The sequence below is a fragment of the Somniosus microcephalus genome, chromosome 2 (genome assembly GCF_052327205.1).
Source record: "Somniosus microcephalus isolate GS21.2 chromosome 2, FLI_Smic_1.0, whole genome shotgun sequence".
NCBI classification, from domain to species: domain Eukaryota; kingdom Metazoa; phylum Chordata; class Chondrichthyes; order Squaliformes; family Somniosidae; genus Somniosus; species Somniosus microcephalus.
Genome location: NC_140988.1, coordinates 229,737,110 through 229,764,797, shown reverse-complemented (window position 1 = coordinate 229,764,797; position 27,688 = coordinate 229,737,110). Strand labels below are relative to the sequence as shown.

The 27,688-nt window shown below is 44.9% G+C and overlaps 1 protein-coding gene across 2 annotated transcripts; it reads left to right on the top strand.

Annotated features, from left to right (window-relative positions):
- sgcb (sarcoglycan, beta (dystrophin-associated glycoprotein)) lies at positions 1-24,931 on the top strand. Of its 2 annotated transcripts, none has more exons than XM_085969937.1 (5): positions 1-166; positions 1,977-2,162; positions 6,259-6,450; positions 18,667-18,798; positions 20,302-24,931. In XM_085969937.1, the coding sequence occupies exons 1-5, from the start codon at positions 122-124 to the stop codon at positions 20,503-20,505; spliced, it is 759 nt and encodes a 252-aa protein (XP_085826063.1). In that variant the 5' UTR covers positions 1-121; the 3' UTR covers positions 20,506-24,931. The 2 variants fall into 2 exon arrangements, with proteins under 2 accessions (XP_085826063.1, XP_085826061.1); XM_085969935.1 differs by having other exon boundaries at positions 1-234.
- Positions 24,932-27,688: the final 2,757 nt, after the last annotated feature.

Below are 27,688 nucleotides of genomic sequence, written 5' to 3'. Positions count from 1 at the left end.
AAAATTATTTTCCTTGTTTTTTAACAGAGTTCAAATGGGCCTGTGCGGCGCTCCATGCATGAAAAAGCGGTTGATCGTAGAAATATAAACAAGGAGCACAACAGCAACTTTAAGGCCGGATATGTTCCCATTGATGAAGAGAGACTGCACAGGACAGGGTTACGAGGTCGTAAGGGCAATCTGGCTATTTGTGTAATTGTCCTTATGTTTATCCTGGCGGTGATTAATTTAATTGTGAGTACAATGTTTTGGCAATATGTTGATAATAATAGACAATACTCAGTGTTAATAGGAATACATATGATTGTAATATACAAAATTAAGAAAATTCTGATAATTATTTAAGCAATACTAGTGCAGAATCTGAAAGTGTTAACTTTTCAGCTCTTGGAACAGCTGTGTGTCTCCACATTGCCATAATCTTGCTCATCATAGTGATTTTGTCCTTTAGGTTGGTCAGTGCACTCATACAAATTAGTTTTTTTTTGTTTTGTACAAGCTTAGTAACCATGCTGGTTACATGGTTGAATTCTAACTCCAGAACATTGATTTAGTACATCATGTTTATGTGACTTGTACTGTAATTTGTTGTCTGCATAATAGCATTGTCTCCAGTACAAATGTGTGTAAAGGATGGTTAATCTTTAACTTCTGTGTTCTCCTTTAGTCCTCTTGCTATTTTTATGTTGATGATCATTTACCTAAACTGCATCAGTTGATAAGTAAGGAATTGAGAATGCTGTTTTGTATCACGAATAAGAAGAGCATTTATGCTCTTATTGTGTAAGTTAATTGAGCCACTTGTTACCCTTTTTATGTTTCAGTGCTCCATTTCTGCATGGTATACTGCCATAGTGCAGTATGCATACTAGTAGGGTCTATTGGCAGAAATGAAATACCTATAAATGCAATAATTTGGGCAATCTTTCCAAATGACAGCAAGAAGAGCATTTTAAAATAGTAGATTATTTATCTCAGGTCAGTAGTGCTTTTGACTCCTGATTTGAGCTGAAGTGTCTGTCACAGATAACATCAGCTGGCATTAAACTCCTGAGAACTCTTTGGATACACATCAACCATATTTTAAGCATGCTTATCATTCTGATAGACCTTGATTAAAAATAATTCAAAAAGAAACTTTAAACTTCAGTGTGATTATAAAAAGTAACATGCGTTTTGATAACATCTCGACTAGAACTATTACTTGCTTCCCGATTACTGTTCTAAATCTGTTACTTTTGGACTCTTTATAGTAGTGACACTACAGGGGAACCCATGACCTTCTGACACCGAGTGTAGAGTGCTATTACTGAGTCAAGGATGACACCTAAAGTGGTGAAGCTGGTTCATGTGACACAATGAAAAGTATTAAAGCAGCTAGTAGTTCTATCTAATGTCTGTTGAAGAATTTCAACTCGTTTAGCAGCTTGTCTGACTGTGTACTTGCACTAGTTCATGGTTTTAACAAGAATGTGTGTGAAAGGGCTTCACTGTGGTGATTTTGTTTTAGATATTTTCTCTTTATTTTTTTTCAAAGAGCTGTGTATTTATGAAATTATCGATGGCAAAATAACCTTTAGAATGTTATGTTTTGAAAAATAGATTATTTTGAAAACAATTGTAAATATTTGTATGGCAGTCTAGTACTTTTCCTGTGACACTCATTCACTTGAAGTAGTCCAAATGATAGGTACCCCTAGATCCCAGACTCCTATTGGAAGCCAATTAGTTAAATGATTGTCCAGTACAAACTGTTCTGAACCAAGTTTCAGGATAAAAAAACAACCTTCGTTGTTTAGCAGCAGTGGTGCAATTGTGCAATTGAAATTGTTCATTTATTTTAAAACTAAAAATACGGCTGGATTGTACTGATTATCAATTGGCTTTCCAGTTATATAACATGTTACGGTGGAACATCCCTCATTGTGTTCATTTAGCAAGGGAACAAGGGGTAAACATGACTGTTACTATTTCAGATTACACTTGTTATCTGGGCTGTAATTCGAATCGGTCCCAATGGCTGTGATAGTATGGAGTTCCACGAGGAAGGGTTGCTACGGTTCAAACAGGAGTCTGACATGGGAGTGGTATATCCCATGCACAAGAGCACTGTGGGAGGCAGAAAAGATGAAGACTTGTTGATCACTGGCAACAACCAACCAGTAAGCCTAACTTTTAATATTTTAAAGTTTTACAAGTACAATAAAGGATAAACAACGTGAATACAGTTTCGAAAAAAATGGCTGAGGTTATCAAAGCTCTAAACTAGATATGGAGAGTTGACATAAGCATGAACCATCATAATATACAGTGGGCAAACAGGGGCGAAACCATGAGAGAAATCCCTCAAAATAGTTGAATTTCCATGAGGGGCTAGAAATACAAAGATATTCATCTAGAGTCCCCCAAAGATCTATCCTTGGCCCCTTCCCATTTCTCAGCTACATGCTGCCCTTGGCGACATCATCCGAAAACACAACGCAAGATTCCACATGTAAGCTGATGATACCCAGCTCTACCTCACCACCACCACCTCTCTCGACCTCCACTGCATCTGATTTGTCACGCTGCTTGTCTGACATCCAGTACTGGATGAGTACAAATTTCCTCCAATTAAATATTGGGAAGACCTAAGCCATTGTCTTCGGGGAGACCATTAATTCTGTTCCTGAGCCACCTATTCCACCCCCTTCCGTGGCCACTGTCTGAGGCTGAACCAGACTGTTCCAATCTCGGCGCCCTAACCCTGAGCTGAGCTTCTGACCCTCCTCCCTCCCCCTCCAATATGCTTTCCCAACACCAAGACCGCCTACTTCCACATCTAATATTGCCCCTCTCCGCCCCTGCCTCAGCCCATCTGCTGATGAAATCCTCATCCATGCTTTTGGTACCTCCAGATTTGATGATTCTGGTGCTCTCCTGGTCAATCGCCCATCTTCCACCCTTTGTAAACTTCAGCTCATCCAAAGTTCTGCTACCTGTATCCCAACTTGCACCAGGTCGCGCTCCCCCATCATCCCTGTGCTCGCTGTCCTACGTTTACTCCTAGTCAAGCCACCAACTCAAATTTAAAATTCTCATCCTTATACTCAAATCCCTCCATAGCCTCGCCCCTCCCTATCTCTGTAAGCTCCTCCAGCCCTACAATCCTCTGAGATCTCTGCGTTCCTCCAATTCTGGCCTTTTGTGCACCTCGATTTCCTTTGCCTCACCATTGGTGGCCGTGCCTTTAGCTGTCTATGCTTTAAGCTCTGGAATTCCCTCCCTAAATCTCTCCACCTCTCTCCTTTAAGAGCCTTAAAACCTACCTCTTTGACCAAGCTTTTGGTCACCTGTTCTAATACCTCCTTTTCTGGCTCGGTGTCAATATTTGTTTGATAACACTCCTGTGAAGTGCCTTGGGATGTTTTACTACGTTAAAGGTGCTATATAAATGCAAGTTGTTATTAAAGCCCTCTGCGTGTTGGTTCAGTAGAATGTTGTCGCGCCACGTTCATGTTTAAGCTAATAAGGACAGCACAGTTCCAGAGGGACCAAGACAGACACATACCACAAGACCGCGGACAAGATACAGCCCACTGCCCTTTATTCAAATTAACTGATCATTCAATTTATTTAGCACTAAATTCCCACTTTGTGATGTTATTTACATTGTTTAATTTGTTATTGGTAATTACATTTTTTAGCATAAACATAATTTGGAATTATCAGGTACAGACTACAGAGGTGTGCTAGCAACTTCAAAAATGAGGACCCTCTAAAAGGGTAGAGGTTCAGGAAGGAATGAGGTAGTAGGGAAGGGCATGTGGGTAGAGAGGGGTTGTTTATGAATTTATCTACATAACCACAAACAAAATTGAAAGCTTAACAACAACTTGCATTTATATAGCATCTTTAACGTAGCAAAACATCCCAAGGCACTTCACGAGCAATATCAATTAAAAAAAATTGACACCAAGACACAGAAGGAGATATCAGGACAGATGACCAAAAGCTTGGTCAAAGAGGTAGGTTTTAAGGAGGATCTTAAAGGAGGAGAGAGAGGTTTAGGGAGGGAATTCCAGACCTTAGGGCGAAGGCAGCCGAAAGCACGGCTGCCAGTGGTGGAGCGATTAAAATCGGGGATGTGCAAGATGCCAGAATTGGAGGAGCGCAGAGATAGAGAGGGGCGAGGCCATGGAGGGATTTGAAAACAAGGATGAGGATTTTAAAATTGAGGCGTTGTCGGACCGGGAGCCAGTGTCGGTCAGCAAGCACAGGGGTAATGGGTGAACGAGACTTGGTGCGAATTAAGATACGGCAGTAGAGTTTTGGATGAGCACAAGTTTATATAGGGTGGAAGATGGGAAGCTGGCCAGGAGAGCATTGGAATAGTCAAATCTAGAGGTAACAAAGGCATGGATGAGGGTTTCAGCTGCAGGTAAGCTGAGACAGGGTCGGACTTGGCTGATGTTATGGAGGTGGAAGTAGGCAGTCTTGGTGATGGAGCGGATATGTGGTCGGAAGCTCATCTCAGGGTCAAACACAACACCAAGGTGTGTGCTTGTGATACTTACATTGGCTGGTAGGTATTGCAGATTGTCGTCTTGAATGCGTAGATGACCTGTCTTCTGCTGGTGTGTTTGTGCCTGGGTGATGACCAAATTGCAGATGTATAGTGGTAGAACCCATTGCATATGTATATGTGGTCAGCTAAAATTGCAATATACAGGAAACTCTTTGGTATCTGGCACCGACGGGACCGGCGTGTTGCCAGTTGATTAAAAATTCCGGATGACGGAGAGGGTTATCTACCGAGGCTATTTTTAACAAACAAAAACAAAAAAAATCAAGAAATGTGCAGTATACAGTAATTGGGTACTCGCCTACAGAATGTTGTGTTAAATGGATGGTGGAAGATGCTTCATTAAGTACAGTACTGCCAGTTGAGGGTAATCCATAACTCTTTAATTACTTAACAGTAAAACAAAACTTATACAGTAAACAACTGTATACAGTACTGTAGTTGACTGTACACACAGAAAAACGGCGGATCGGAAGAGACTACCGCAGCGCGGGAGAGTCAGACTCCTGTTATTGAGGTGTTCGGACTTCTGACAGCGCCAAGAAGCCGAGTAGTGGCAATTTGGAGAACTACCCTCACTGACTAACTCAGCCACCGCGGGAGACTCTGACTTGGACTCGGCAACATTTCCGGTTATTGAGGTGTTGTTTTCGGAGTATGAATTTTGCCGCTTAATAGAGAATTCCGGAAATTTAGGTGCCGTTTAAACAAGAGTTTCCTGTAAAAGGTTTATTACAACTCCATATTGATGGAAGCTTTTTATAATAAAGTTGTGCTGTGGATAGTAGAAATAATGTACCTCCTGATCATTAACTAGCTAAGTGGAAATGTGATTATTATTGATTCCATGGGTATTTGTGATAGTAATATTTTCTTTTAAAGTAGTAACTAACTGGTAAGAGAAGCTTGTACATTCTGAACAGGTGTAAAAGTATAAGACCGAAGCTATTGAGTAAGCATCAGTAACAGTGGAAATGTGATCATTGTCCCATTACAATAAAATGTACTTCTACAACTAATACAGCACAGTATGAGTGAACATATTGGTATTTTCCAATTTAGCGTGCCAAAGCCTATAAAAAAGATTCCTACATCTTTATTAAAAATGTACAGGCATACACTTTGGGCCCAAATATCTTTAAACGCAACCAGTTATAAGAATTATTGTAAGTACTATGTCATCTGTAATTTGTGTAATGTTAAAATCCAATAGCTAACAATGCAAAACATTTCTTAGTATTTTTTATAGTGCAGCGTATTCCTGAAAGTGGCCACCTTTTTATTTCCTTTTTTAGGCTTCTTTGTTCCACATACCATTCCTCATCTTTGGAAGGAGAGGGGAGAAGGTAATTGACCTGCTTCCCTATCTCTCCCAATGGTTCTTCATGAGGTGCATAAGAGTAGACTCAGATGTTTTCTTTCCTGCCCTGTGGGGAAGCGCCTGGCTTAAACTTGCTGCCTCTTTCCGACAGCATAGCTGAAATTGAAAACTCACCTTGTTGGAGCAAGTCTTGTGGATCCAACCCTAAGATCTGCCCCTCTGTGTCAACCAGCCAAATGGTTATTTATTTGGTAACTTGAAGGGTGGCAAAGAAAAACAAACCTGGATGAGTTCCTGTGCAATTCTTGTTCGTGTTGCATATTAATGCACCTATAGATTCATAATCATAACTTTTGCTTCTATGCCCCTTTAGGTGGTGTTTCAGCAGGGAACAACCAAGCTCAGTGTAGAGAAGGACAAAACCTCCATCACCAGTGACATTGGCATGTCTTTTGTTGATCCCCGGACCCAGAAAACTGTGTTCAGCACTGACTATGATAACCATGAGTTCCATTTGCCCAAAGGCGTGAAGACGCTGAATGTACAGAAGGCATCCACAGAAAGGGTTAGTGTTCAACATGTTAGGTTTTTTCAATGTTAAAGATATCATGCTATGTCACACACAAGAGCTGCAATTTTATTCTTCTCTTAGGCAGTCCCTCGGAGGATGATTTGCTTCCACATTAAAAATGAGTTCGCAGGTGACTGATTAGTCCAATGCGGGACCTACAGTCTCTGTCACAGTTGGGGCAGACGGTGGTTGAAGGGGCGGGTGGGTGGGGTGCTTGGGTTGACGTGCGCTCCTTGCGCTGCCTGCGCTTGGCTTCCGCTTGCTCCCGGCGAAGAGATTCGAGGTGTTCGGCGCCTTCCCGGATGCTTCTCCTCCACTTTGTGCGGTCTTGGGCCAGGGATTCCCAGGTGTCGGTGGGGATGTTACACTTTTTCAAGGAGGTTTTGAGGGTGCCCTTGAAGCGTTTCCTCTGGAGCTCTCTTGCCGTGCCGGAGTTCCGAGTAGAGCGCTTGTTTTGGGAGTCTCGTATCGGGCATGCGGACAATGTGATCCGTCCATCGGAGCTGATCGAGCGTGGTCAAAGCTTCAATGCTGGGTTTGTTCGCCTGAGCGAGAACACTGACATTGGTGCGCCTATCCTGCCAATGGATTTGCAGGATCTTGCAGAGGAAGCGTTGGTGGTACCTCTCCAGTGCTTTGAGGTGCCTGCTGTACATGGTCCATGTCTCTGAGACATACAGCAGGGTGGGTATCACTGCTGCTCTGTAGACCATGAGCTTAGTGCCGGGTTTGAGGTCCTGGTCTTCAAACACTCTTTTTCTCAGGTGACCGAAGGCTGCACTGGCACACTGAAGGCGGTGTTGGACTTCGTCGTCGACGTCTGCCCTTGTTGACAGTAGGCTCCCGAGGTATGGAAAGTGGTCCACGTTGTCCAAGGCCTTGTCGTGGATTTTGATAATCGGGGGGCAGTACTGTGTGGTGGGGGCAGGTTGGTAGAGGACCTTTGTCTTACGGATGTTTAGTGTAAGGCCCATGCTCTCGTACGCTTCGGTATAGTGAGAGTATATCACTCTGTGATTTCATAATCTGGCCACTGAGCTCCCACAAATGCAAAATGCTTTCTGAAAATTGTTTCAGCTACCATTTTTCTTTCTCCATAATTGAAATTTCTACTGTCCAAAATAAGGGTTGAAACAAATCAAAAATTAAAAATGTTTATTTCACAACAGTGTAGGAGTCTGTGCACTCCTAACAAAAACACTGTGAACTAAACTGGTAGTTAACAAACTTCGTTTAATGCACTGAAAGTATTACAAAACAAAAACGCAGGAGAAACTCCAAACAGGTCTGTATACTAGCTCACTCCACGAGGACTAACTGGATACGCCCTCCAACCCTGACGTCATCACGTTTCCCGCCGTTGGGAACGTCACGTGATGACGTCATCGCGTCAGATCGCGATTTTATTGATCCCGCGCTGTTTAAACAGGGCAAACATTACAAGGTAACAATAATGATTAAAGACAATTGTACAAGTTACTGTGAGAGTCTCTTTGGTGGCTTTGCCACATACGCCCCCCCAGAATTGTCTGTAATGAGGAAAGTCAATCGCCGAGGAGGTCGGACAAGCCTGTTTGACCGACTCCTAAATTCCTGGAGAGGAAAACGCTGAGCAGGTGGCGAGCTGGCAGGTAGCACGGTGCGGTTAGGTGTAGCGGCGGCCGGCCCCGGCGCGGAGGCTGCGCCAGTTCGACCGGCTGTTCGAGGTCCAGGTGCGCAGGTTTGAGGCGATCAACAGAGATGTGATCAAGCTTGCCCCCAACGTCGATCACAAAACTCTTGTCCCCGGTCTGTAGAGCTTGGAACGGACCTGCATAAGGAGGTGCGAGCAGGGTACGATGGCCGTCTTGGCGCACAAAGACGAACTTGGCCTTTGACAGCTCCCCAGGGATGTTGGAAGAAGGCAAACTGTGCTGCGAGGTCGGAACTGGGCGGAAACACTGAGCCGCGTCCCGATGGGCCTCTCGCTGACTGGCTGCAGACCACGGCCGCGTAGGGGACGGCAGGAACTCACCCGGAACTCGAAGAGGCTGACCGTAAACCATTTCCGTGGCCGACGACTGTAGATCCTCCTTCGGCGCCGTGCGCAGTCCTAGCATCACCCACGGCAGTTTATTGACCCATGCTGCATCTAGAAGGCTGGCCCTGAGCGACGCCTTCAATGAACGGTGGAACCGCTCGCACAAGCCGTTCGCTTGCGGGTGATAAGCCGTAGTGCGGTGTAGTTTAGTGCCCAATACTGAGGCCACCTCATTCCATAGTTCCGACGAAAATTGCAGCCCGCGATCCGACGAAATATCCGCAGGGACACCAAACCAGGCTACCCATGATGAAATGAAGGCTCGCGCGACATCCGCAGAGGTGGTGGACGTCAGGGGAACCGCCTCCGGCCACATCGTGGTGCGATCCACCATTGTCAGAAGGTGCGTAAAACCACGGGACGGTGAAAGTGGGCCCACTAGGTAAACGTGAATGTGGTCGAAACGCCGCTCCGGTACCTCGAAGGTGGCCAGAGGAGTCCTGACGTGCCATTGCACCTTGGCCTATTGACAAACCACACAAGTGTTCACCCAGTCGCGGACGTCTTTGCGTATTCCTCTCCATACGAATTTGGAGACTAGCAGCTTCTGCGACGCCCGCACTCCAGGATGCGACAGCCCGTGTATGGCGTCGAAAACGCCTCGGCGCCAGGTGGACGGCACAATCGGACGGGGTGCACCCAACGAAACGTCGCAGAGTAGAGTGGTACCTGCCGCATGGAACGGTACATCTCTCGGCTGGAGGCTGGCGGGGACAGAACGAAAGGCCTGAGTCTCCAGGTCGGCTGCCATTCTTGCGAAGTCAATGCCTAATTGAACGGCCTGGACGGCGGCGCGGGAGAGGCGATCAGCGACAACGTTGTCCTTGCCGGCCACGTGCCTGACGTCGGTGGTGAACTCGGAGATATAAGTCAGCTGCCGTTGTTGCCGAGCCGACCACGGTTCAGCTGTCTTGGCCATCGCGAACGTCAATGGCTTGTGGTCAACAAACGCAGTAAAGTGGCGCCCTTCGAGGAGGAATCGGAAGTGGCGGATGGTCAAAAACAAAGCTAACAGCTCCCTGTCGAAAGTACTGTATCAACGTTCGTGCCGTTGCAGCTGGCGGCTAAAAAATGCCAGAGGCTGCCATGCGCCATCGACCCATTGCTCCTGGACCGGCCCCCACAGCGTAATCCGACACGTCCGTCGTGAGGGCGATTATAGCTCCTGGCAGGGGATGTGCCAACATCGTCGCGTTCGCGAGCGCGGTCTTCGTATCCTCGAAGGCGTGACCCATTTCTTGCGACCAAACCACGGGCTCCTTTCCCGTCTTGCCCCTGAGGGCGTCGTAGAGCGGCCGCATGATCTGTGCGGCCCTGGGGACGAACCGGTGGTAAAAATTAACCATCCCCAGGAACTCCTGTAAGGCTTTCACGGATTGCGGCTTCGGGAACGCCGTGATCGCCTCCACCTTAGCTCGAAGCGGCGTTGCCCCTGCGGTAGTTATGCGGTGACCGAGAAAATCGAGCTGCGCCAGGCCGAAACGGCATTTGTCCGGGTTCACAATGAGGCCGTGCTGCTGAAGCCATCGAAAAAGGACACGGAGATGCTTGAGGTGTTCATCCTTTGTGGTGCTAGCAATCAGAATGTCATCCAAGTAGACGAACAAAAAATCGAGGTCCCGCAGAACCGAGTCCATAAGGCGCTGGAACGCCTGCGCCGCATTTTTAAGCCCAAAGGGCATGCGGAGGAATTCAAAAAGTCCAAAAGGGGTGAGGACAGCCGTCTTTTGGACATCCTGGGGGTGCACTGGGACCTGATGGTACCCACGGACGAGGCCGACCTTTGAGAATATTGACTTCCCCGCCAAATGCGCAGAGAAATCTTGTATGTGGGGGATGGGGTAACGGTCGGGCGTCGTTATCTCATTGAGGCGACGATAGTCGCCACAGGGCCGCCATCCCCCGCCGGGCTTTGGGACGATGTGGAGCGGTGAAGACCAGGGACTACTGGACCGGCGAATAATCCCCAGCTTCTCCATTGCGGCGAACTCCGCCTTCGCCGCCGTGAGCTTGCTGGGCTCCAAACGGCGCGCCCTGGCGTAGACGGGAGAGCCGGTTGTCGAAATATGATGTTCCACCCGATGCTTGGCAGTCGAAGCTGAAAAGGTGGGCTTTGTCAGCTCGGGGAAGTCCCCGAGAAGGCGGGAGAAGTCGTCGGGAGGTGGCCGCGCGCAGGAGACCGAGTGCGGTGCAGCCGTGCTGCTCGCACCTGAAATACCGTCGAGCGAGGCGGCGTGAACGAGGCGTCGATTTTTCACATCCACCAACAGGCCGTTGGCGCCTAAAAAGTCGGCGCCCAAAAGGGCCTGCGAAATTTGAGCGGTGACGAAATCCCAGGTAAAGCGCTGGCCACCGAAACAGACTTGCACCTGTCGTTTCCCGCAAGTGCGGATCGTACCCCCGTTGGCAGCTTGGACAAAAAACGACGGCCCGAGATGGAGTCGGTTAAATACATGAGATTCCCAGAGTCGCCGATCGCCATCGTGGCTGCGGGAGACGCACCGGACCCGGTGTTCTTGACTCGCGGCGGTCTGTTCGATGGTCTGGGCACGAAACCACATGGTGGTCGGCAGCAGCGGGCCTTCGGGCCGAAACGAGTGTGGTAGTAACAGTAACCGGCCGTTGGAGGCGCCGGGGCTGGGCCCCTCGGGGCGGGGTGTTGCGCGATGGCGCAGTATTGCTGCCGGACCGCGTAAATTTTATCCGCCTCTTCGGCGAGCGCGATGCAATCCTCGGTGTCCGATCTGGCGAGGGTTGCCTGGACGTGTTCGGGCAGCTGCGTAAGGAACAGCTCGCGGAACAGGAAACATGGGGGTTCGGACCCCAGGAGCGTTAGCATGTGGCTCATTAGTTCCGAGGGTTTGGAGTCACCTAACCCTGGTAGTGTCAGTAAGCGGCGAGTGCGCTCCGCCTTGGTAAGGCCAAATACCTGCAGCAGCCGAGTCTTGATGGCTACATACTTGTCAGCATTCGGGGGGTTCTCCAGAAGGCTGATGATCCTCGACGCCGTCGAGCTATCGAGGGCGGAGACCACGTACAAATATCGGGTCTGGTCCTGCACGATGTTGTGGAGTTCAAATTGCGCCTCGGCCTGCACAAACCAGGAGGCCGCCTGTTGTTCCCAGAATTGGGGGAGCTTCAAGGCCACAGCGTTGGCATCCATCACTGGCCTGCGTTCCGTGTCCACCGCGAAAAACGATCGCGAGGATTCGGGGTCACCAATGTAGGAGTCTGTGCACTCCTAACAAAAACACTGTGAACTAAACTGGTAATTAACAAACTTAGTTTAATGCACTGAAAGTATTACAAAACAAAAACGCAGGAGAAACTCCAAACAGGTCTGTACACTAGCTCACTCCACGAGGACTAACTGGAAACGCCCTCCACCCCTGACGTCATCACGTTTCCTGCCGTTGGGAACGTTACGTGACCCACGTGATGACGTCATCGCGTCAGATCGCGATTTTATCGATCCCGCGCTGTTTAAACAGGGCAAACATTAAAAGGTAACAATAATGATTAAAGACAATTGTACAAGTTACTGTGAGAGTCTCTTTGGTGGCTTTGCCACAAAGTCATGATAAATTTGTAAAACATTGATCAGCTACAGTTAGAGTACTGTGTGTGATTTTGGGCGCACTATTATAGAAAGGACATTAAAGCCAAAGAAAACATACAGCATAGATTTACCAGGATAATGCCAGGATGGGAAACTATAGTTATGAGGAGAGATTTGAGGTACTAGGGCTATTTCTACTGGACTACTGAAGGCTAAGAGGTTTTTAAAATTATAACAAAAGGCACTGCTTCAGAATGACTGCAGAAGGTAAATTCCTTTGTATTAGATTGGATTTCAGTATTGTTCTTGGTGTCTGTTTTCTGTGAAAACTGAAACTGAATGGCCTGACATATGAAAAGTATAGTTACAGTGGGAGTGCAGTACCACCTGAACTTCTTATGACTTAAGCTGCAGTTATACCCAATATTCCATTCAGTTGTATTATAGGGAAAAAATAAAGTACACAAGAATGCAATTTTTCAGTGACAGATTTAGAATTTAATAAAGGTAGAAGTGAGCTCCAATTGTGTAAAATGTATTTCCTATGGGCAGTTTGGAGGCATGGCTCCCCAGGAAATTTTGTGAAACTCCCAGCAAGCTGAAGAGTTTTGCGATTCATAATTTGGTGTCAAAATAATTTATATTGCAACGGGTTTAATATATATAAAATATTAAAGTAAAATTTGTTACAAGTGACTATTAATATTGGTTTTTGCCCCATCAGAAGATAATACTCAGTGAGTATCACAAAAGCTATAATGCATGCAGGTGCCATAGCTTCTGCTGGATCAACAGGCTGCTCTTTAAGAGATGGATCCATCTGCTACTTTCTGTTCTAAGGAATCTAGTTGCAAAATAATGGTCTTTTTAAGTGAGGCAGAACCTAAGTGTCAGTCTGGAGGTGACAAAGGCATGATTGAGGGTTTAGTAGCAGATGTACTGAGAGACCGGGGGTGAGGTGGCTGATGTTACGTTGGGGGATGTAGGCAAGATTTGGAGAGGATATGGGGCCAGAAGCTCAGTTCGGGTTGAAGATGATGTCGAGGTTGCGGACTGCGTGAAACAGTGACAGGTGGGAAATAACAACAGAAAATGCTGGAAATACTCAGCAGGTCAGGCAGCATCAGTGGAGAGAGAAACAGAGTTAACGTCTCAGGTTGATGACCCTTCATCATAACTGGAAAAAGTTAGAGAAGTAACAGATTTTTAAGCAAGTGTGGGGGCAGGAAGAGGGAGGAGGGGAGGAAAGAACAAAGGGAAGGTCTGTGATAGGCTGGAAGGCAGGAGAGATTAAATGACAAAAGGGATGATGGCACAAGGTAAAAGCAGATGGTAATGGGACAAGTTAAACAAAAGATGACTCAAGATGAGGTGTAAATGGCAATGGCAGAATCATCAACAGCTGCCAAGTGAGAGAATTTTTTTTTTAAAGATATAGAGGCCGAGTGACGGGTGGGAAATGGAGTCAGTGCCAAAGGTACGGAGTTTCTTCTGGAGGGCAAAGACAATGGCTTCCCAATGTTTAGCTGGAGGAAATTGTGGCTCATAGAAAACTAGCCGTCAGACAAGCAGCCAGACAGCACAGAGACAGTGGAGAAGTCAAGAGGTAGAACTGGGGGTCATGCGCGTACACTTGGAAGCTGATCATATGGCTGTGGATGATGTCGCCAAGGCACAGAATGCCGATGAGGAAGAGGGCAAGGAAGGATCATTGGGGGGACTCCATAGTTCACAGTGCAGGCTGTGGATGCTCCGGTTATGAATATATACAGTGGAACTAAGTGAGGGCAGTTTGGCAGAGTTGGACAATGGAGGAGAGGTGCTGGAGGAGAATGGTGTGATCAACCGCATCAAATGCTGCTGGGAGGACAAGGAGGGACAATGCACCATGGTCACAGTCACAGAGAATGTCATTCATAACTTTGGTTAGGGCTATTTTCATGCTGTGGGGGGCACAGTGCAGCATACTTCCCGCCTCGGTCCTCAACCTTCGGTCCGGCGGACGGGGGTACGATCCGCACTTGCGGGAAACGACGGGTGCAAGTCTGTTTCGGTGGCCAGCGCTTTACCTGGGATTTCGTCACCGCTCAAATTTCGCAGGCCCTTTTGGGTGCCGATTTTTTAGGCGCCAACGGCCTGTTGGTGGATGTGAAAAATCGACGCCTCGTTCACGCCGCCACACTCGACGGTATTTCAGGTGCGCGCAGCACGGCTGCACCGCACTCGGTCTCCTGCGCGCTGCCACCTCCCGACGACTTCTCCCGCCTTTTCGGGGACTTCCCCGAGCTGACAAAGCCCACCTCTTCAGCTTCGACCGCCAAGCATCGGGTGGAGCATCATATTTCGACAACGGCTCTCCCGTCTACGCCAGGGCGCGGCGTTTGGTGCCCAGCAAGCTCGCGGCGGCGAAGGCGGAGTTCGCCGCAATGGAGAAGCTGGGGATTATTCACCGGTCCAGTAGTCCCTGGTCTTCACCGCTCCACATCGTCCCAAAGCCCGGCGGGGGGTGGCGACTATCGTCGCCTCAATGAGATAACGACGCCCGACCGTTACCCCATCCCCCACATACAAGATTTCTCTGCGCATTTGGCGGGGAAGTCAATATTCTCAAAGGTCGGCCTCATCCGTGGGTACCATCAGGTCCCAGTGCACCCCCAGGATGCCCAAAAGACGGCTGTCATCACCCCTTTTGGACTTTTTGAATTCCTCCGCATGCCCTTTGGGCTTAAAAATGCGGCGCAGGCGTTCCAGCGCCTTATGGACTCGGTTCTGCGGGACCTCGATTTTTTGTTCGTCTACTTGGATGACATTCTGATTGCTAGCACCACAAAGGATGAACACCTCAAGCATCTCCGTGTCCTTTTTCGATGGCTTCAGCAGCACGGCCTCATTGTGAACCCGGACAAATGCCGTTTCGGCCTGGCGCAGCTCAATTTTCTCGGCCACCGCATAACTTCCGCAGTGGCAACGCCGCTTCGAGCTAAGGTGGAGGTGATCACGGCGTTCCCGAAGCCGCAATCCATGAAAGCCTTACAGGAGTTCCTGGGGATGGTTAATTTTTACCACCGGTTCGTCCCCAGGGCCGCACAGCTCATGCGGCCGCTCTACGAGGCCCTCGGGCAAGACGGGAAAGGAACCCGTGGTTTGGTCGCAAGAAATGGGTCGCGCCTTCGAGGATACGAAGACCGCGCTCGCGAACGCGACGATGTTGGCACATCCCCTGCCAGGAGCTATCATCGCCCTCACGACGGACGCGTCGGATTACGCTGTGGGGGCCGTCCAGGAGCAATGGGTCAACGGCGCATGGCAGCCTCTGGCATTTTTTAGCCGCCAGCTGCAACGGCACAAAGGTCGATACAGTACTTTCGACAGGGAGCTGTTAGCTTTGTTTTTGGCCATCCGCCACTTTCGATTCCTCCTTGAAGGGTGCCGCTTCACTGCATTTGTTGTCCACAAACCCTTGGCGTTCGCGATGGCCAAGACAGCTGAACCGTGGTCGGCTCGGCAACAACGGCAGCTGACTTACATCTCCGAGTTCACCACCGACGTCAGGCACGTGGCCGGCAAGGGCAACGTCGTCGCTGATCGCCTCTCCCGCGCCGCCGTCCAGGCCGTTCAATTAGGCATTGACTTCGCAAGAATGGCAGCCGACCCGGAGACTCAGGCCTTTCGTTCTGTCCCCGCCAGCCTCCAGCCGAGAGATGTACCGTTCCATGCGGCAGGTACCACTCTACTCTGCGACGTTTCATTGGGTGCACCCCGTCCGATTGTGCCGTCCACCTGGCGCCGAGGCATTTTCGACGCCATACATGGGCTGTCGCATCCTGGAGTGCAGGCGTCGCAGAAGCTGCTAGTCTCCAAATTCGTCTGGAGAGGAATACGCAAAGGCGTCCGCGACTGGGCGAACACTTGTGTGGTTTGTCAACGGGCCAAGGTGCAACGGCACGTCAGGGCCCCTCTGGCCACCTTCGAGGTACCGGAGCGGCGTTTCGACCACATTCACGTTGACCTAGTGGGCCCCCTTCCACCGTCCCGTGGTTTTACGCACCTTCTGACAATGGTGGATCACACCACGATGTGGCCGGAGGCGGTTCCCCTGACGTCCACCACCTCTGCGGATGTTGCGCGAGCCTTCATTTCATCATGGGTAGCCCGGTTTGGTGTCCCTGCGGATATTTCGTCGGATCGCGGGCCGCAATTTTCGTCGGAACTATGGAATGAGGTGGCCTCAGTATTGGGCACTAAACTACACCGCGCTACGGCTTATCACTCGCAAGCGAACGGCTTGTGCGAGTGGTTCCACTGTTCATTGAAGGCGTCGCTCAGGGCCAGCCTTCTGGATGCAGCATGGGTCAATAAACTGCCGTGGGTGATGCTAGGACTGCGCACGGCGCTGAAGGAGGATCTACAGTCGTCGGCCGCGGAAATGGTTTACGATCAGCCCCTTCGAGTTCCGGGCGAGTTCCTGCCGTCCCCTACGCGGCCGTGGTCTGCAGCCAGTCAGCGAGAGGTCCATCGGGACGCGGCTCAGTGTTTCCGCCCAGTTCCGACCTCGCAGCACGGTTTGCCTTCTTCCAACATCCCTGGGGAGCTGTCAAAGGCCAAGTTCGTCTTTGTGCGCCAAGACGGCCATCGTACCCTGCTCGCACCTCCTTATGCAGGTCCGTTCCAGGTTCTACAGACCGGGGACAAGAGTTTTGTGATTGACGTTGGGGGCAAGCCTGATCACATCTCTGTTGATCGCCTCAAACCTGCGCACCTGGACCTCAAACAGCCGGTCGAACTGGCGCAGCCGCCGCGCCGGGGCCGGCCGCCGCTACGCCTAACCGCACCGTGCTACCTGCCAGCTCGCCACCTGCTCAGCGTTTTCCTCTCCGGGAATTTAGGAGTCGGTCAAACAGGCTTGTCTGACCTCCTCGGCGATTGACTTTCCTCATTAAAGACAATTCTTGGGGGGGCGTATGTGGCAAAGCCACCAAAGAGACTCTCACAGTAACTTGTACAATTGTCTTTGATCATTATTGTTACCTTGTAATGTTTGCCCTGTTTAAACAGCGCGGGATCGATAAAATCGCGATCACGTCATCACGTGGGTCACGTGACATTCCCAACAGCGGGAAACGTCATGACGTCAGGGTTGGAGGGCGTTTCCAGTTAGTCCTCGTGGAGTGAGCTAGTGTACAGACCTGTTTGGAGTTTCTCCTGCGTTTTTGTTTTGTAATACTTTCAGTGCATTAAACTAAGTTTGTTAACTACCAGTTTAGTTCACAGTGTTTTTGTTAGGAGTGCACAGACTCCTGCAACTTCTTTATTCTGCTATTCTATGCCCCTATTTATAAAACCAAAAATACTGTTGGTTTTTTATGTCTTTATCTACCTGCTCTCCCATTTTCAAGGAATTATGTATATTTGAACCCCCTAGGGCTGTCTCTTTTCATCTATACACCTCAGCATTCCCCCAATGAATATATACTCCCAAAATGTGTTAGCTATCCACATAAAATTGCATTTGCCCATCCTACTAAGTCACCTGTCTTCCTAAGCCTTTTATAGTCATCCTTGCTGTTTGCCAGACCTCCTACTTTTGTGTTGTCAGTAAATTTTGAGATTGTGTACATTACAACAGTGATTACCCTTCAAAAGTACTTCATTGGCTGTAAAGGGCTTTGGGACGTCCTGAGGTAGTGAAAGGCGTTCTATAAATGCAAGTCTTTTCTTTGTACCCAAGTCCAAATTATATAATATATACATTAAAAAAACTCATGTGGTGCATAAACACCAGCATAGACTGGTTGGGCTGAATGACCTGTTTCTGTGCTGCAGACTCGATGTAACGGTGGATCCAGCACTGGCCCCTGGAGCACACCACTTCCAACCCTTCTCCAATCTTAGTAACACCCATTTACTCTTTGAAGAAATTCTTCAAATAATAAAAACATGGAGCAGAATTGGAAGTAAATGCTTAATATCAAGTACTGACCCACTTTCTCTTCACAATATATAATGTAGCTGTTTTTGTTCTAAAATCAATTTACATTTCACCCATGAAACCTCTCTCGTGCTGTAGATCTATTTCTGTGGCAGTCTTGATACTCGTGTTTCACTCACATCCCTGCATTTCACTCATCGCTGCACTTACATGTGTCCATTGCATTGATATTCAGATAGTGTGTATATATAGATGGGTATGCATGCTGTTTATTTTCACATGACATTTGTTATTCATGAGGTGTGGTCTGTCCCATGAGTATCATATTTATCGATATATTTATGCATGTCTATTTATGGGATTTCCAGAATAGAGAGAGAAAGAGGATTCAGTTCTAATTCTTTAGTTTGCTAGCTAGGACATTGCATTAACTGGTTTAAATATTTTTTCTGTACTTATAACAGCAGTAAACATTTCTGCTATAAAGCAGAATCTGCAAGCTAATAACACGAGAATAAAATCTTGTGGAATTTCCAGTTAGCAACTGAATGAGTTATGAACATTTATATCAATGCTGACATTTGTTTGTACAAAAAGTTAAATATAATTTACTGAAACAAATTAAATCATTCTTCTTTCTAGATAACAAGCAATCCTAGCACTGATCTTCAGATTCATGCTGGTGGCCGTGTGATTGTGCGTGGAAATGAAGGAGTCTTTATCATGGGCAAAACCATTGAATTTCGCATGAGGGGTAATATGGAACTCAAGGCAGTGAGTGCAGAGGTCTTTGGTAACATTGTCTAGGAATCTATAGAACATAGTAGTACTCACAAACTTTTCACCAACGGTCCACTCCCCTTTTTCTTCTAATTGTGTTCTTTGGAGACATTAAAAATAAGTGTTATGGGGGGGGAAAATTCGGTATCGCCCCATTTGGGGCGCCGTTATTGGCCATGCGCAAAGTTTAGCACCTGGCGCTAATTATCGCCTCCAACAGCAAACTTGGCTTTTATCGCCCCCGGAGGTGATTGGAGCGCTAAATCAGGCGCTTCACACCTGTCTTAAGGCACAATGGCCGAGGAGTGAGGCGCTACCTCAGAGTGCTGGCGAAGCAAGGAAGGGCAAATCAAAATAAACCTGCAAAGTGCTGCTCAGTACTCAAAACTCCTTCACACAGCGTTGAATCTCTCCAGAAGTGTCTCTCCCTCTCTCAGAATGCGTAGTGCAAAAATGTCACAGACAAAAAAAGGCAGCAAGCAGTCGCCTTTAAATAGCGCTCCCCTAGTCCCTTTCTAACAGCATAGCGCTCCCCTCAACCTGTCATTGCTAGCGGCAGGCGGTAAGGCAGGGGGCGCCACTCAATATCCGGTCCGGGGCGCTAACGTGACGTTGCGCACGCGACTGACGTCACAATCTGCCGGCGCAGGAGATCATGGCGGTAGTGTTTAGCACTGCCGCAAAATGTCTAGTTAATTTCGCGAGCGGCACAAACATCGCCGCGCCCGGCCTCTAGTTGCTTTGCGCCCCAATTGGCGCCCTCTTAAGGCGCTAACGGGAGGTGCAAACAACTGAATTTTTCCCCCATGGACTTTTAACAACTTGTCTTTCTAAACAGATAATATTCTTTTGAATTGCTTATAGCTTTTCATATAAAGCTAGATTGCATTTGCTCAAGATAATTACCTATATGATATATTTTATTTACTATATTTATGGAATATTTGCTGTGCAGATACTGAACTGAAGCTTTCTAAAAACAAATTTAACATTTAATTTTTTTTTTAAATGTAATATATAGTAATGTTTATTGCAGAACATCAATGTTGATTTTGTTTCTTACTGATATTTTATATTTTTCTTAATACATTTTCCAATATTTTACTCTGAATAAATTTTCTAATACATGAGGCTTAACGCAATGGGATTTTGAAAGATAGAGAATTCTGTGGGCACCTCACAATAACGCCATTGCTTTTAGTGGAGCTACTGTGGGTGTCTAGGTGGATGCCTGAAATATTCTGTCTTGGTGGCCAGGTTCAGAAAATAGGGAGGCCAGCCATTAGAAAGTAAAAGTTTAAAATTTTAATTTTTAGAACGAGTCTAGATTTTGAAAAAAATACTTGAGGGATTGTTTACTGCAAGGCACTGCACTGAAATTTTTAATTACAAATTCCTTTTTCAGTTTTCAAAGAAAAGTCTATGCTTGAAGCTGTCTACCTAATGTTCTGTTCCAAGAGGCGCTAATAAAGCACAGTTATAATTTTCTTTTCTTAGGTAGACAGTATTATTCTTAATGGGACTGTGATGATCAGTATATCTCGGCTTCCAAATTCATCGACTGGAGAGTTCCTGGTAGACGATGGCTGGGAGCGCTACAAACTCTGCATGTGTGCGGATGGAACACTCTTCCAAGTCCAGGTGAAAAACAGAAATACAGGATGTCAAACATCCAATAATCCCTGTGAAATCATGCACTAAGGATGCCAATCTACGAGCGAATGAGAAATGAAGGGAATGACGATAGTGTGTTATCATATGTCTTTCAAAAAAAGGTCAGGTCAATTTAATGCAGAATAATCACTTTTAACCACCCCAGTATAATCACTGTCGCTTGTGACCTGAGTGCCTGATTATCGTAATGCGTAACAAAAAAGCTAAGATACAGGAGTTTGCCATTGTTGACCAGCAAGTCGAAACAATGGCATTCTGTTAATACTAGGAAATAAACTAAATTGGGTGGACAAAGTCTACATAGTATAGTATGTATTGGACTAGAGTATGGATAAAGATAAATAAAGCTTCCTATAAAGTGAAACCTATAGTTAAAACTACAACTAAATTAGTTCCATTCTCACTCAAAAAAAATCCTAAAAATTGTCATTTACTGAAAGTGGATTAAGTATATTAATCTAATACCAATAACAAACTGAACACTACATTTACCTTTAGATTTATAAAACTGGCTCCACCTCATCATTTTATTTGAGAGTTTGGCAACAAGTATCATGTAATGTAATGAATTTGTATAAAATTGTAGTAAAGTTACACAATTTATATTAATTGTCGAATTGGACTAGGATTTTCCCATTTCTATATGTTAAAGCCAGGCAGTGCAATTGTCATTGAAAACTTAGAAGTGAAACTTACTTTTATTACGTAGTAGATTTCCCCAAAAAGATATGTATTAATAGTTCAAAATCTGATGATCATATGGAAAATAGTTGTGCCAGTGGGGGGCCTCATTTTAACATCCTGTTTGGCGGGATCATGTATCCTGTATCTAATTTTGCTGTTCTTGTATGTACTTCACCAACACTGGTTTATAGTGTAATTTTCAATCACTGCATAGCAAATTCCAAACTGCAATGGCCCAGAAATTCGGGTCGGGGGCTTCCCGCGGGTGCAAGCCCCCGACCTGCACTTGCCTACCGCGCTGGCCATTGAGCTGTGGGCCCGCGTGGGATTCCGATCCTGGGCCTCCTCCAACTGCCGGCGCGCAGTGCTTGCGTATCCCAGGGGCGCAGTTAGTTCGATGCGTCCTCTGGGATCACATGGGCCATGGAGAGCCAATGGTAGCAGGGAATGCTTCATTCATAAGTTTGACAGGAAGACCTGTCAAACCTATAAATACTATAAGCCCCAAAACATCACTAAATCTTCAAATAATTTTTTTTTAAATCACATTTTTAAAATAAACTATAAATTACATGAAATAACTATTTTAAACAATTTAAATTTTTGAAAAAATTAATTACATTTGCTAACGGGGCTAAAAATAAACTTACCTTTCTTTAAAGTATTTAAAAATAATAAACCTGTGGAAAAAATGTTTTAATTTTAATTAATTCACCACTTGTAAAAAGCAGGCCTTGCGACTGCTTTTTACGTGTCTAACTTCTGGAGACTTACCCTCCCAGGAAAACCTGCAAATAAAACGTAAGTTCGATGCGCACGCGCTGCCTCTCCTGCGCACGCGTTCGACTTCTGAACCCCTTCTTTCAGGGGAATGGAAGTGCCGGTTTCCCGCGCATGCGCAGTGCATGCACAAAACCGGCACTTCCATGGGCTTACGGGTGAGTACCCCATGCGTACTCACCCGTGGAGACCCGAATTTCTGCGCCAATATTGTGGTAAAATTTAAAGAGACTTGCTAGGGTTTTTCACCTGTGCTGTTGTGAGCCCATAATTTCGTCCAATTAATTTTAACGAACAGGAGAATCACGAGCTGGTGATTGCACAACAGAAGACCCTGAGCACTGTGTTCTTTTTGCCCACCTTAAGTAAGCTTGCAATTGGAGGGGGATGTGCTTTAAAGCTTAACAGGGACGCTGCTCCATTTTCAGACTTTCTTAAACTTGCATTTTGACAGAGTTACCATGGAAAACTCCTTTTGGTTTTGAAACATAAACAAGATAATTGGGCAATATGGATTCTCATTAGCCCCCATATTCTAATTTAATTGTAATTAATATATGTTTGAAAGGCAGGAATAAATAAGAAATAAACCTAATAAAGTAGTTGAAATAAAACCTAAGTATTAATACAAACTGTATTGCTCTGTAAGTAGTTATCTGAAAACAACACTACATTAATATCCTTATTTTTTTAAATCTTTTATAAATTTTATATAGCCATCATTGGAAAATTTACCCAATTCTATTAGTTGAAATTCTGAACTTGGGCTAGTCAGAGACTTTTTGAGTTATGCTTCTTGTTTGTGCACGTTTTAAGGTAAGCTAAAGAAATGTCCCGCCTTTCATTGACTAAACTAAAAGTCAAAACATGCTTGCTATCTTTCTGCATGCCACGTTGCTCACAGAACTTTTTGTAGTGAAAGAAAATAGCAGATCGTGTAAACGCCGTGTTTAAATATAATTTTTTCCTAATGCCTTGCCAATTAAAAATTGGAACAAACCTGCTTGAAACATTGTAAAAAGAGTAAGATTTGTGACTGAAAATCAAGTACAAGTTTTTGGAGAGAATGTTAATCAATAACTAGTCATTTTAGGTAACTAAGCTATGGAGCTACAGTGGTTATTCACTGTGCAAGATAACCACGGTCCTCTAACCTGTTGAGATTTATAGATAAGATTCAAACAATGGGGAAAAAAAGAAAATGGAAGATATCGTAACCAAATTGAAAAGATAAGATTTAATCCCTTCCTATCGCTAAAGGATATAGGCTTGTCAGATCTGTCAAAAGATTCTGGGATAGCATCATCCATACGTCAGTGTTGGCCCTCATGCATGTGAATGACTTCATTCACATTGGATTCAGACTGGGTAAAAACCAAGCTGAAAGTTAGTTACTCCTAACCAATATGAGCAAGTGCAAAGAGTGACAAAATGAGAGCTATGTGCCTATCACCTAATCATGTCGTTTTCTGCAACTGCACAGTAAACCTGCATTAATTACATCGCAGATGTTTAGATTTTCAATGAGAACAGTTACCACACATGTCAGTTGCTTGGTGCACCCATGGCCCCAACCTTGACAAGGACCTATTACTAACTGGAAAAAGAACAAAAATGTGAAAAAAGAACAAAAATGTAATAAAAGTTATCACTAAATTCAAGTATGCATTTTTTTTTACAAAAGTGTTTTTTGGGCTTCATGCTTGTAATTTGACATCATCTAAGCTACTCAATGAGATTACTCATTTGTAATCACTCCTGAGTATCTATTATTCAGTATTAAGTGTGTATCTTTTTAACAAAATGTAATGTAGCTATAATGGTGCAGCTTCTTCACTTTTCTCCTCTCATAGGCCAGTATTACGTTGAAAGTTTTGTCGCCGTGATGACTTTTATTTGGAAAACTAATAATCACTTGTTAAACTGATTATTCACAGTTATTGATACCAAGTGTTGGTAGTAGCAACTCGTAGTTCTGTCACACAAAGCAGTTTATTACAACAACGCAATAGATCATAAGTTTGATCATGCAGTTTTACATATAACAACCACCATAGTTTACTTCGTATTTAATTTTGAGTTCATTGCAAATTGCTTTTTGTTTTGCAATAGTATTGTGTGGAGTTTTTAGCCCATGTTGGCATATTTATATAACTATTTAAAATATATTAGCTGTGTGATAATATAATGTTGCATGAAGTAAAGAATTTTTGCTTTTAAAAATTCTGAGATAAAATGACAGACGAATTCCAGCTAGTACTAGAATTTGTTGAAATCAACTAATCTTGGAGATGTGTCTGCATAATCAATCTGGAAAAGGCCATTTGGCTTTTATCACCCATTTATTTTTTTCTGTGAAGACTTCAAAGTGTTTCTTCAGTTAAGTTTAAAGAGAAAGTGTCAACACTGATGCCTCTTCTAAATCTTTTTTTTAAATTGCTTTAATGTCTTTTTTTCCCCCATCTCTTAATATTTAAATAAAACTACCCTGAAAAGAGTTGCTATGTCTGACACTACATGGGAGCTGAATTTAATTGCTAATTAAACTCCCACAGACACAAATCATTTTTTTAAATGAAGAGAAATATGAATAAAACTGAAAAAAACTTACTAATCTTGAGACCTAAATAGAAAAAAGGGTGGGGTAGAGATCTTTATTAACACCTCTGAAAACAAACAGTATATTTTGTAATACACTGTTGTTAAAGTGATCAGACTGCTAGTTTAACATGCTGAGCAATAAGTTCTCATCATGGCATTCTTGAGCATCACCCATATTAGTTTGTAGTTATTATCCTATGAGATCTATGACAATATGGGAAAAGTGTTGGGCTTACTATGGATGTATTATCATGCAGAATGTTTAATTTACATTACAATTGTAGGAAACCTTTTTTTAATGTACTCAGTTTACAAACCCAAAGAATTGCCAATTTAAGTATTCAATGCTACACTGTTTTTTGCTTAATAAATACTATTGTTTGAAGAACAGTCTTGGAGATTTACTCTTTATGTGTCAGAGTGTGTAGGATTCTACATTGTATTTCTTTTGGTTTTACAAAGGAATTTATATTTGGTTAATTATAGTAATCTATTAACACCTATATATAAAATATTTATTTAGACTTTAGCCCATAGTTTTGGTCAAGTAAAGTGTAATATATTGTGAAAATGGCATGTAATAATTTACTTAAAACCACTATTCAGACGCCAAGGATGTTTGTTGAGATTTCTACAAGGACGTTAACTTTTTCGGAAGCTAATTTTTTTTCCATCGTCACATAGATTTTCTTTCACAGCATGATGTATTCTTAGTGTTTTATCACATCAGATACTTGTATATAAAAGGCCTTTTATTTAACACTAACTTGACATGTTAGGATTAAGCATTAATGACCACACTTAACTAGCGTGCCCCTGGACACATGAGTAAGAAAAGTGAGACTGAGGTAAGTAAGGAAAGTAACATTTATAATGAAAATGTTTCGCAAAGCATTTTGTGGATAGAATTCTTTACTGATTTCTGTTTAGATGTCAAACACTTCAGAAAATGGTGGTAAATCAGAATTGCATCTTTATTTGTAAAATTAAATGGTGGATTTTTAACTTGCTGCACAGCCGTAAAAGTGTTGCTACAGATCAGCTGTTCTAGAAACCGCACCACTTTCATTTCCATAGTGATCAATGGTAGTGGCAAGTTGAAAATCTACCCAGTGATCTTTAGTTTTTCTAATTAAAATAATTACCCACTTGACCTTTTACTATAATTTATTGGTTATGGATTTTTAGTAAGCATCATGTATAAGATCACCAAGTACGTGTATGGGTAGACCAATTCATGTTAACACAATAGAATACATTTTATCTTAAGTAATGGGCTCGAAATTATATGCTAAAAGTATTCATCTTAATCACGAGTTGCTGAAAGTTTGTTTTTTTTACTGCATTTTCTGACATGCTGTAGAGAAAACCCAAGGTCATAGGGGTAATGAAGGCACTGAGTGTTTTTTTTAGAACAAGTTATGTTATCTTGTGCCTAAGAAACTAATTCAGTACAGCAGCATATTTTGTTGGGCAGAAAGAGCACCTGGAACACAGATATATTATATCTTAAAGGATAGCTCAAGTCACTAAATCTGATCTAGTACAGTGTTGAGGGAGGCTATGTGACAGGCATATAATGCCATTAAGGGGGAAAGTCTGGAAGCTTACTAATGAGCCTCTAGGTTTAAATCAGGTGGCTTGAGCAATAAAGCAGCCTGTAGGTTGCTCGGGGAAGGAACAGGCTTAATGTGTCAAATTGCCTTATTTTGTTCTGTGCTTTCTTATTTGACCAGATTTTAATTTTGAAATACCAAGACTCCTTATATTAAATATAAAAGCAAAATACTGCGGATGCTGGAAATCTGAAATAAAATTACCCCTATGACCTTGGCTTTTCTTATATGAAAGGTGTGGGGTGGAAAACACTTTCAGTTCAGGTTGGATTACAGTACTTATTTTTTAAAAATACAAATTTGTAAAAGGGCAGCAATAATTTCCCATTTATGTTTAAATATATAGCTCTTAATTAATTTATCTCCATTTCTGATTCTCTTTTACTGTATCTTATAATTGCATTTCTGTTGTCATTTCCTTTTTAATGCTTACCTGCCCAGCTTGCTGCTTACCTGCCCAGCTTGCTGCTTACCTACCCAGCTTGCTGCTTACCTACCCAGCTTGGTGCTTACCTACCCAGCTTGCTGCTTACCTACCCAGCTTGGTGCTTACCTACCCAGCTTGCTGCTTACCTACCCAGCTTGGTGCTTACCTACCCAGCTTGCTGCTTACCTACCCAGCTTGGTGCTTACCTACCCAGCTTGCTGCTTACCTACCCAGCTTGGTGCTTACCTACCCAGCTTGGTGCTTACCTACCCAGCTTGCTGCTTACCTACCCAGCTTGGTGCTTACCTACCCAGCTTGGTGCTTACCTACCCAGCTTGCTGCTTACCTACCCAGCTTGGTGCTTACCTACCCAGCTTGCTGCTTACCTACCCAGCTTGCTGCTTACCTGTCACCAGAAAGCAGGTAAGTGATTGGTTGGTAAGTATTTCTCCCTTTTTAAGCTTAAATCTCTTTGGTTTATAGTTTCTAAGGTGTGATATTCACCATCTAGAATCGGGGCAGAGGATATTTAAGAATAATATTAATAAATTTAATTAATTACATAGAATGGGAGATCAGGTGATGTGTTACTGCTGCAATATGTGGGAGCTGGTGGACACCATTGATGCTCACGGTGATCACATTTGCAGTAAGTGTTGGCTGCTCGAGGAACTCGGGCTCCGTGTTGAAGAGCTGGAGTCCGAGCTTCAAACACTGAGACACATCAGGGAGGGGGAGAGTTAGCTGGACTCTGTGTATCACGAGGTAGTCACACCAATTAGATTAATTAATTCAGATGTAGTCCGTGGCCAGGGTCAGGATGGTGTGACTAGAAGTGAGGTAGGTACGGGGATCCAGGAGGTAGTGTTGGAGGAGCCGCAGCCCTTGCACTTGTCCAACAGGTTCGAGGCTCTTACTCCCTGTGAGGATGGGAACAGGGTCTGCGGGGAGGATGAGCAACCTGACCACAGCACCGTGGAGCAGGGGGCCATTCAAGTGGGGGGAGTTAAAAGAAATGTTGTAGTGGTAGGGGATAGTATCGTTAGGGGGATAGATAGAGTTCTTTGCAGCCGAGAGCGAGAGTCCCGAAGGCTGTGTTGCC

What these genes read in the sequence shown, in the direction of transcription:
- sgcb (XM_085969935.1), top strand. Translation starts at nt 55, where the DNA reads ATGCATGAAAAAGCGGTTGATCGTAGAAATATAAACAAGGAGCACAAC. An exon ending in TCACTGGCAACAACCAACCA is followed by an intron (nt 2,163 to 6,258) that starts GTAAGCCTAACT and finishes ATGCCCCTTTAG; the next exon opens with GTGGTGTTTCAGCAGGGAAC. An exon ending in GTAATATGGAACTCAAGGCA is followed by an intron (nt 18,799 to 20,301) that starts GTGAGTGCAGAG and finishes TTCTTTTCTTAG; the next exon opens with GTAGACAGTATTATTCTTAA.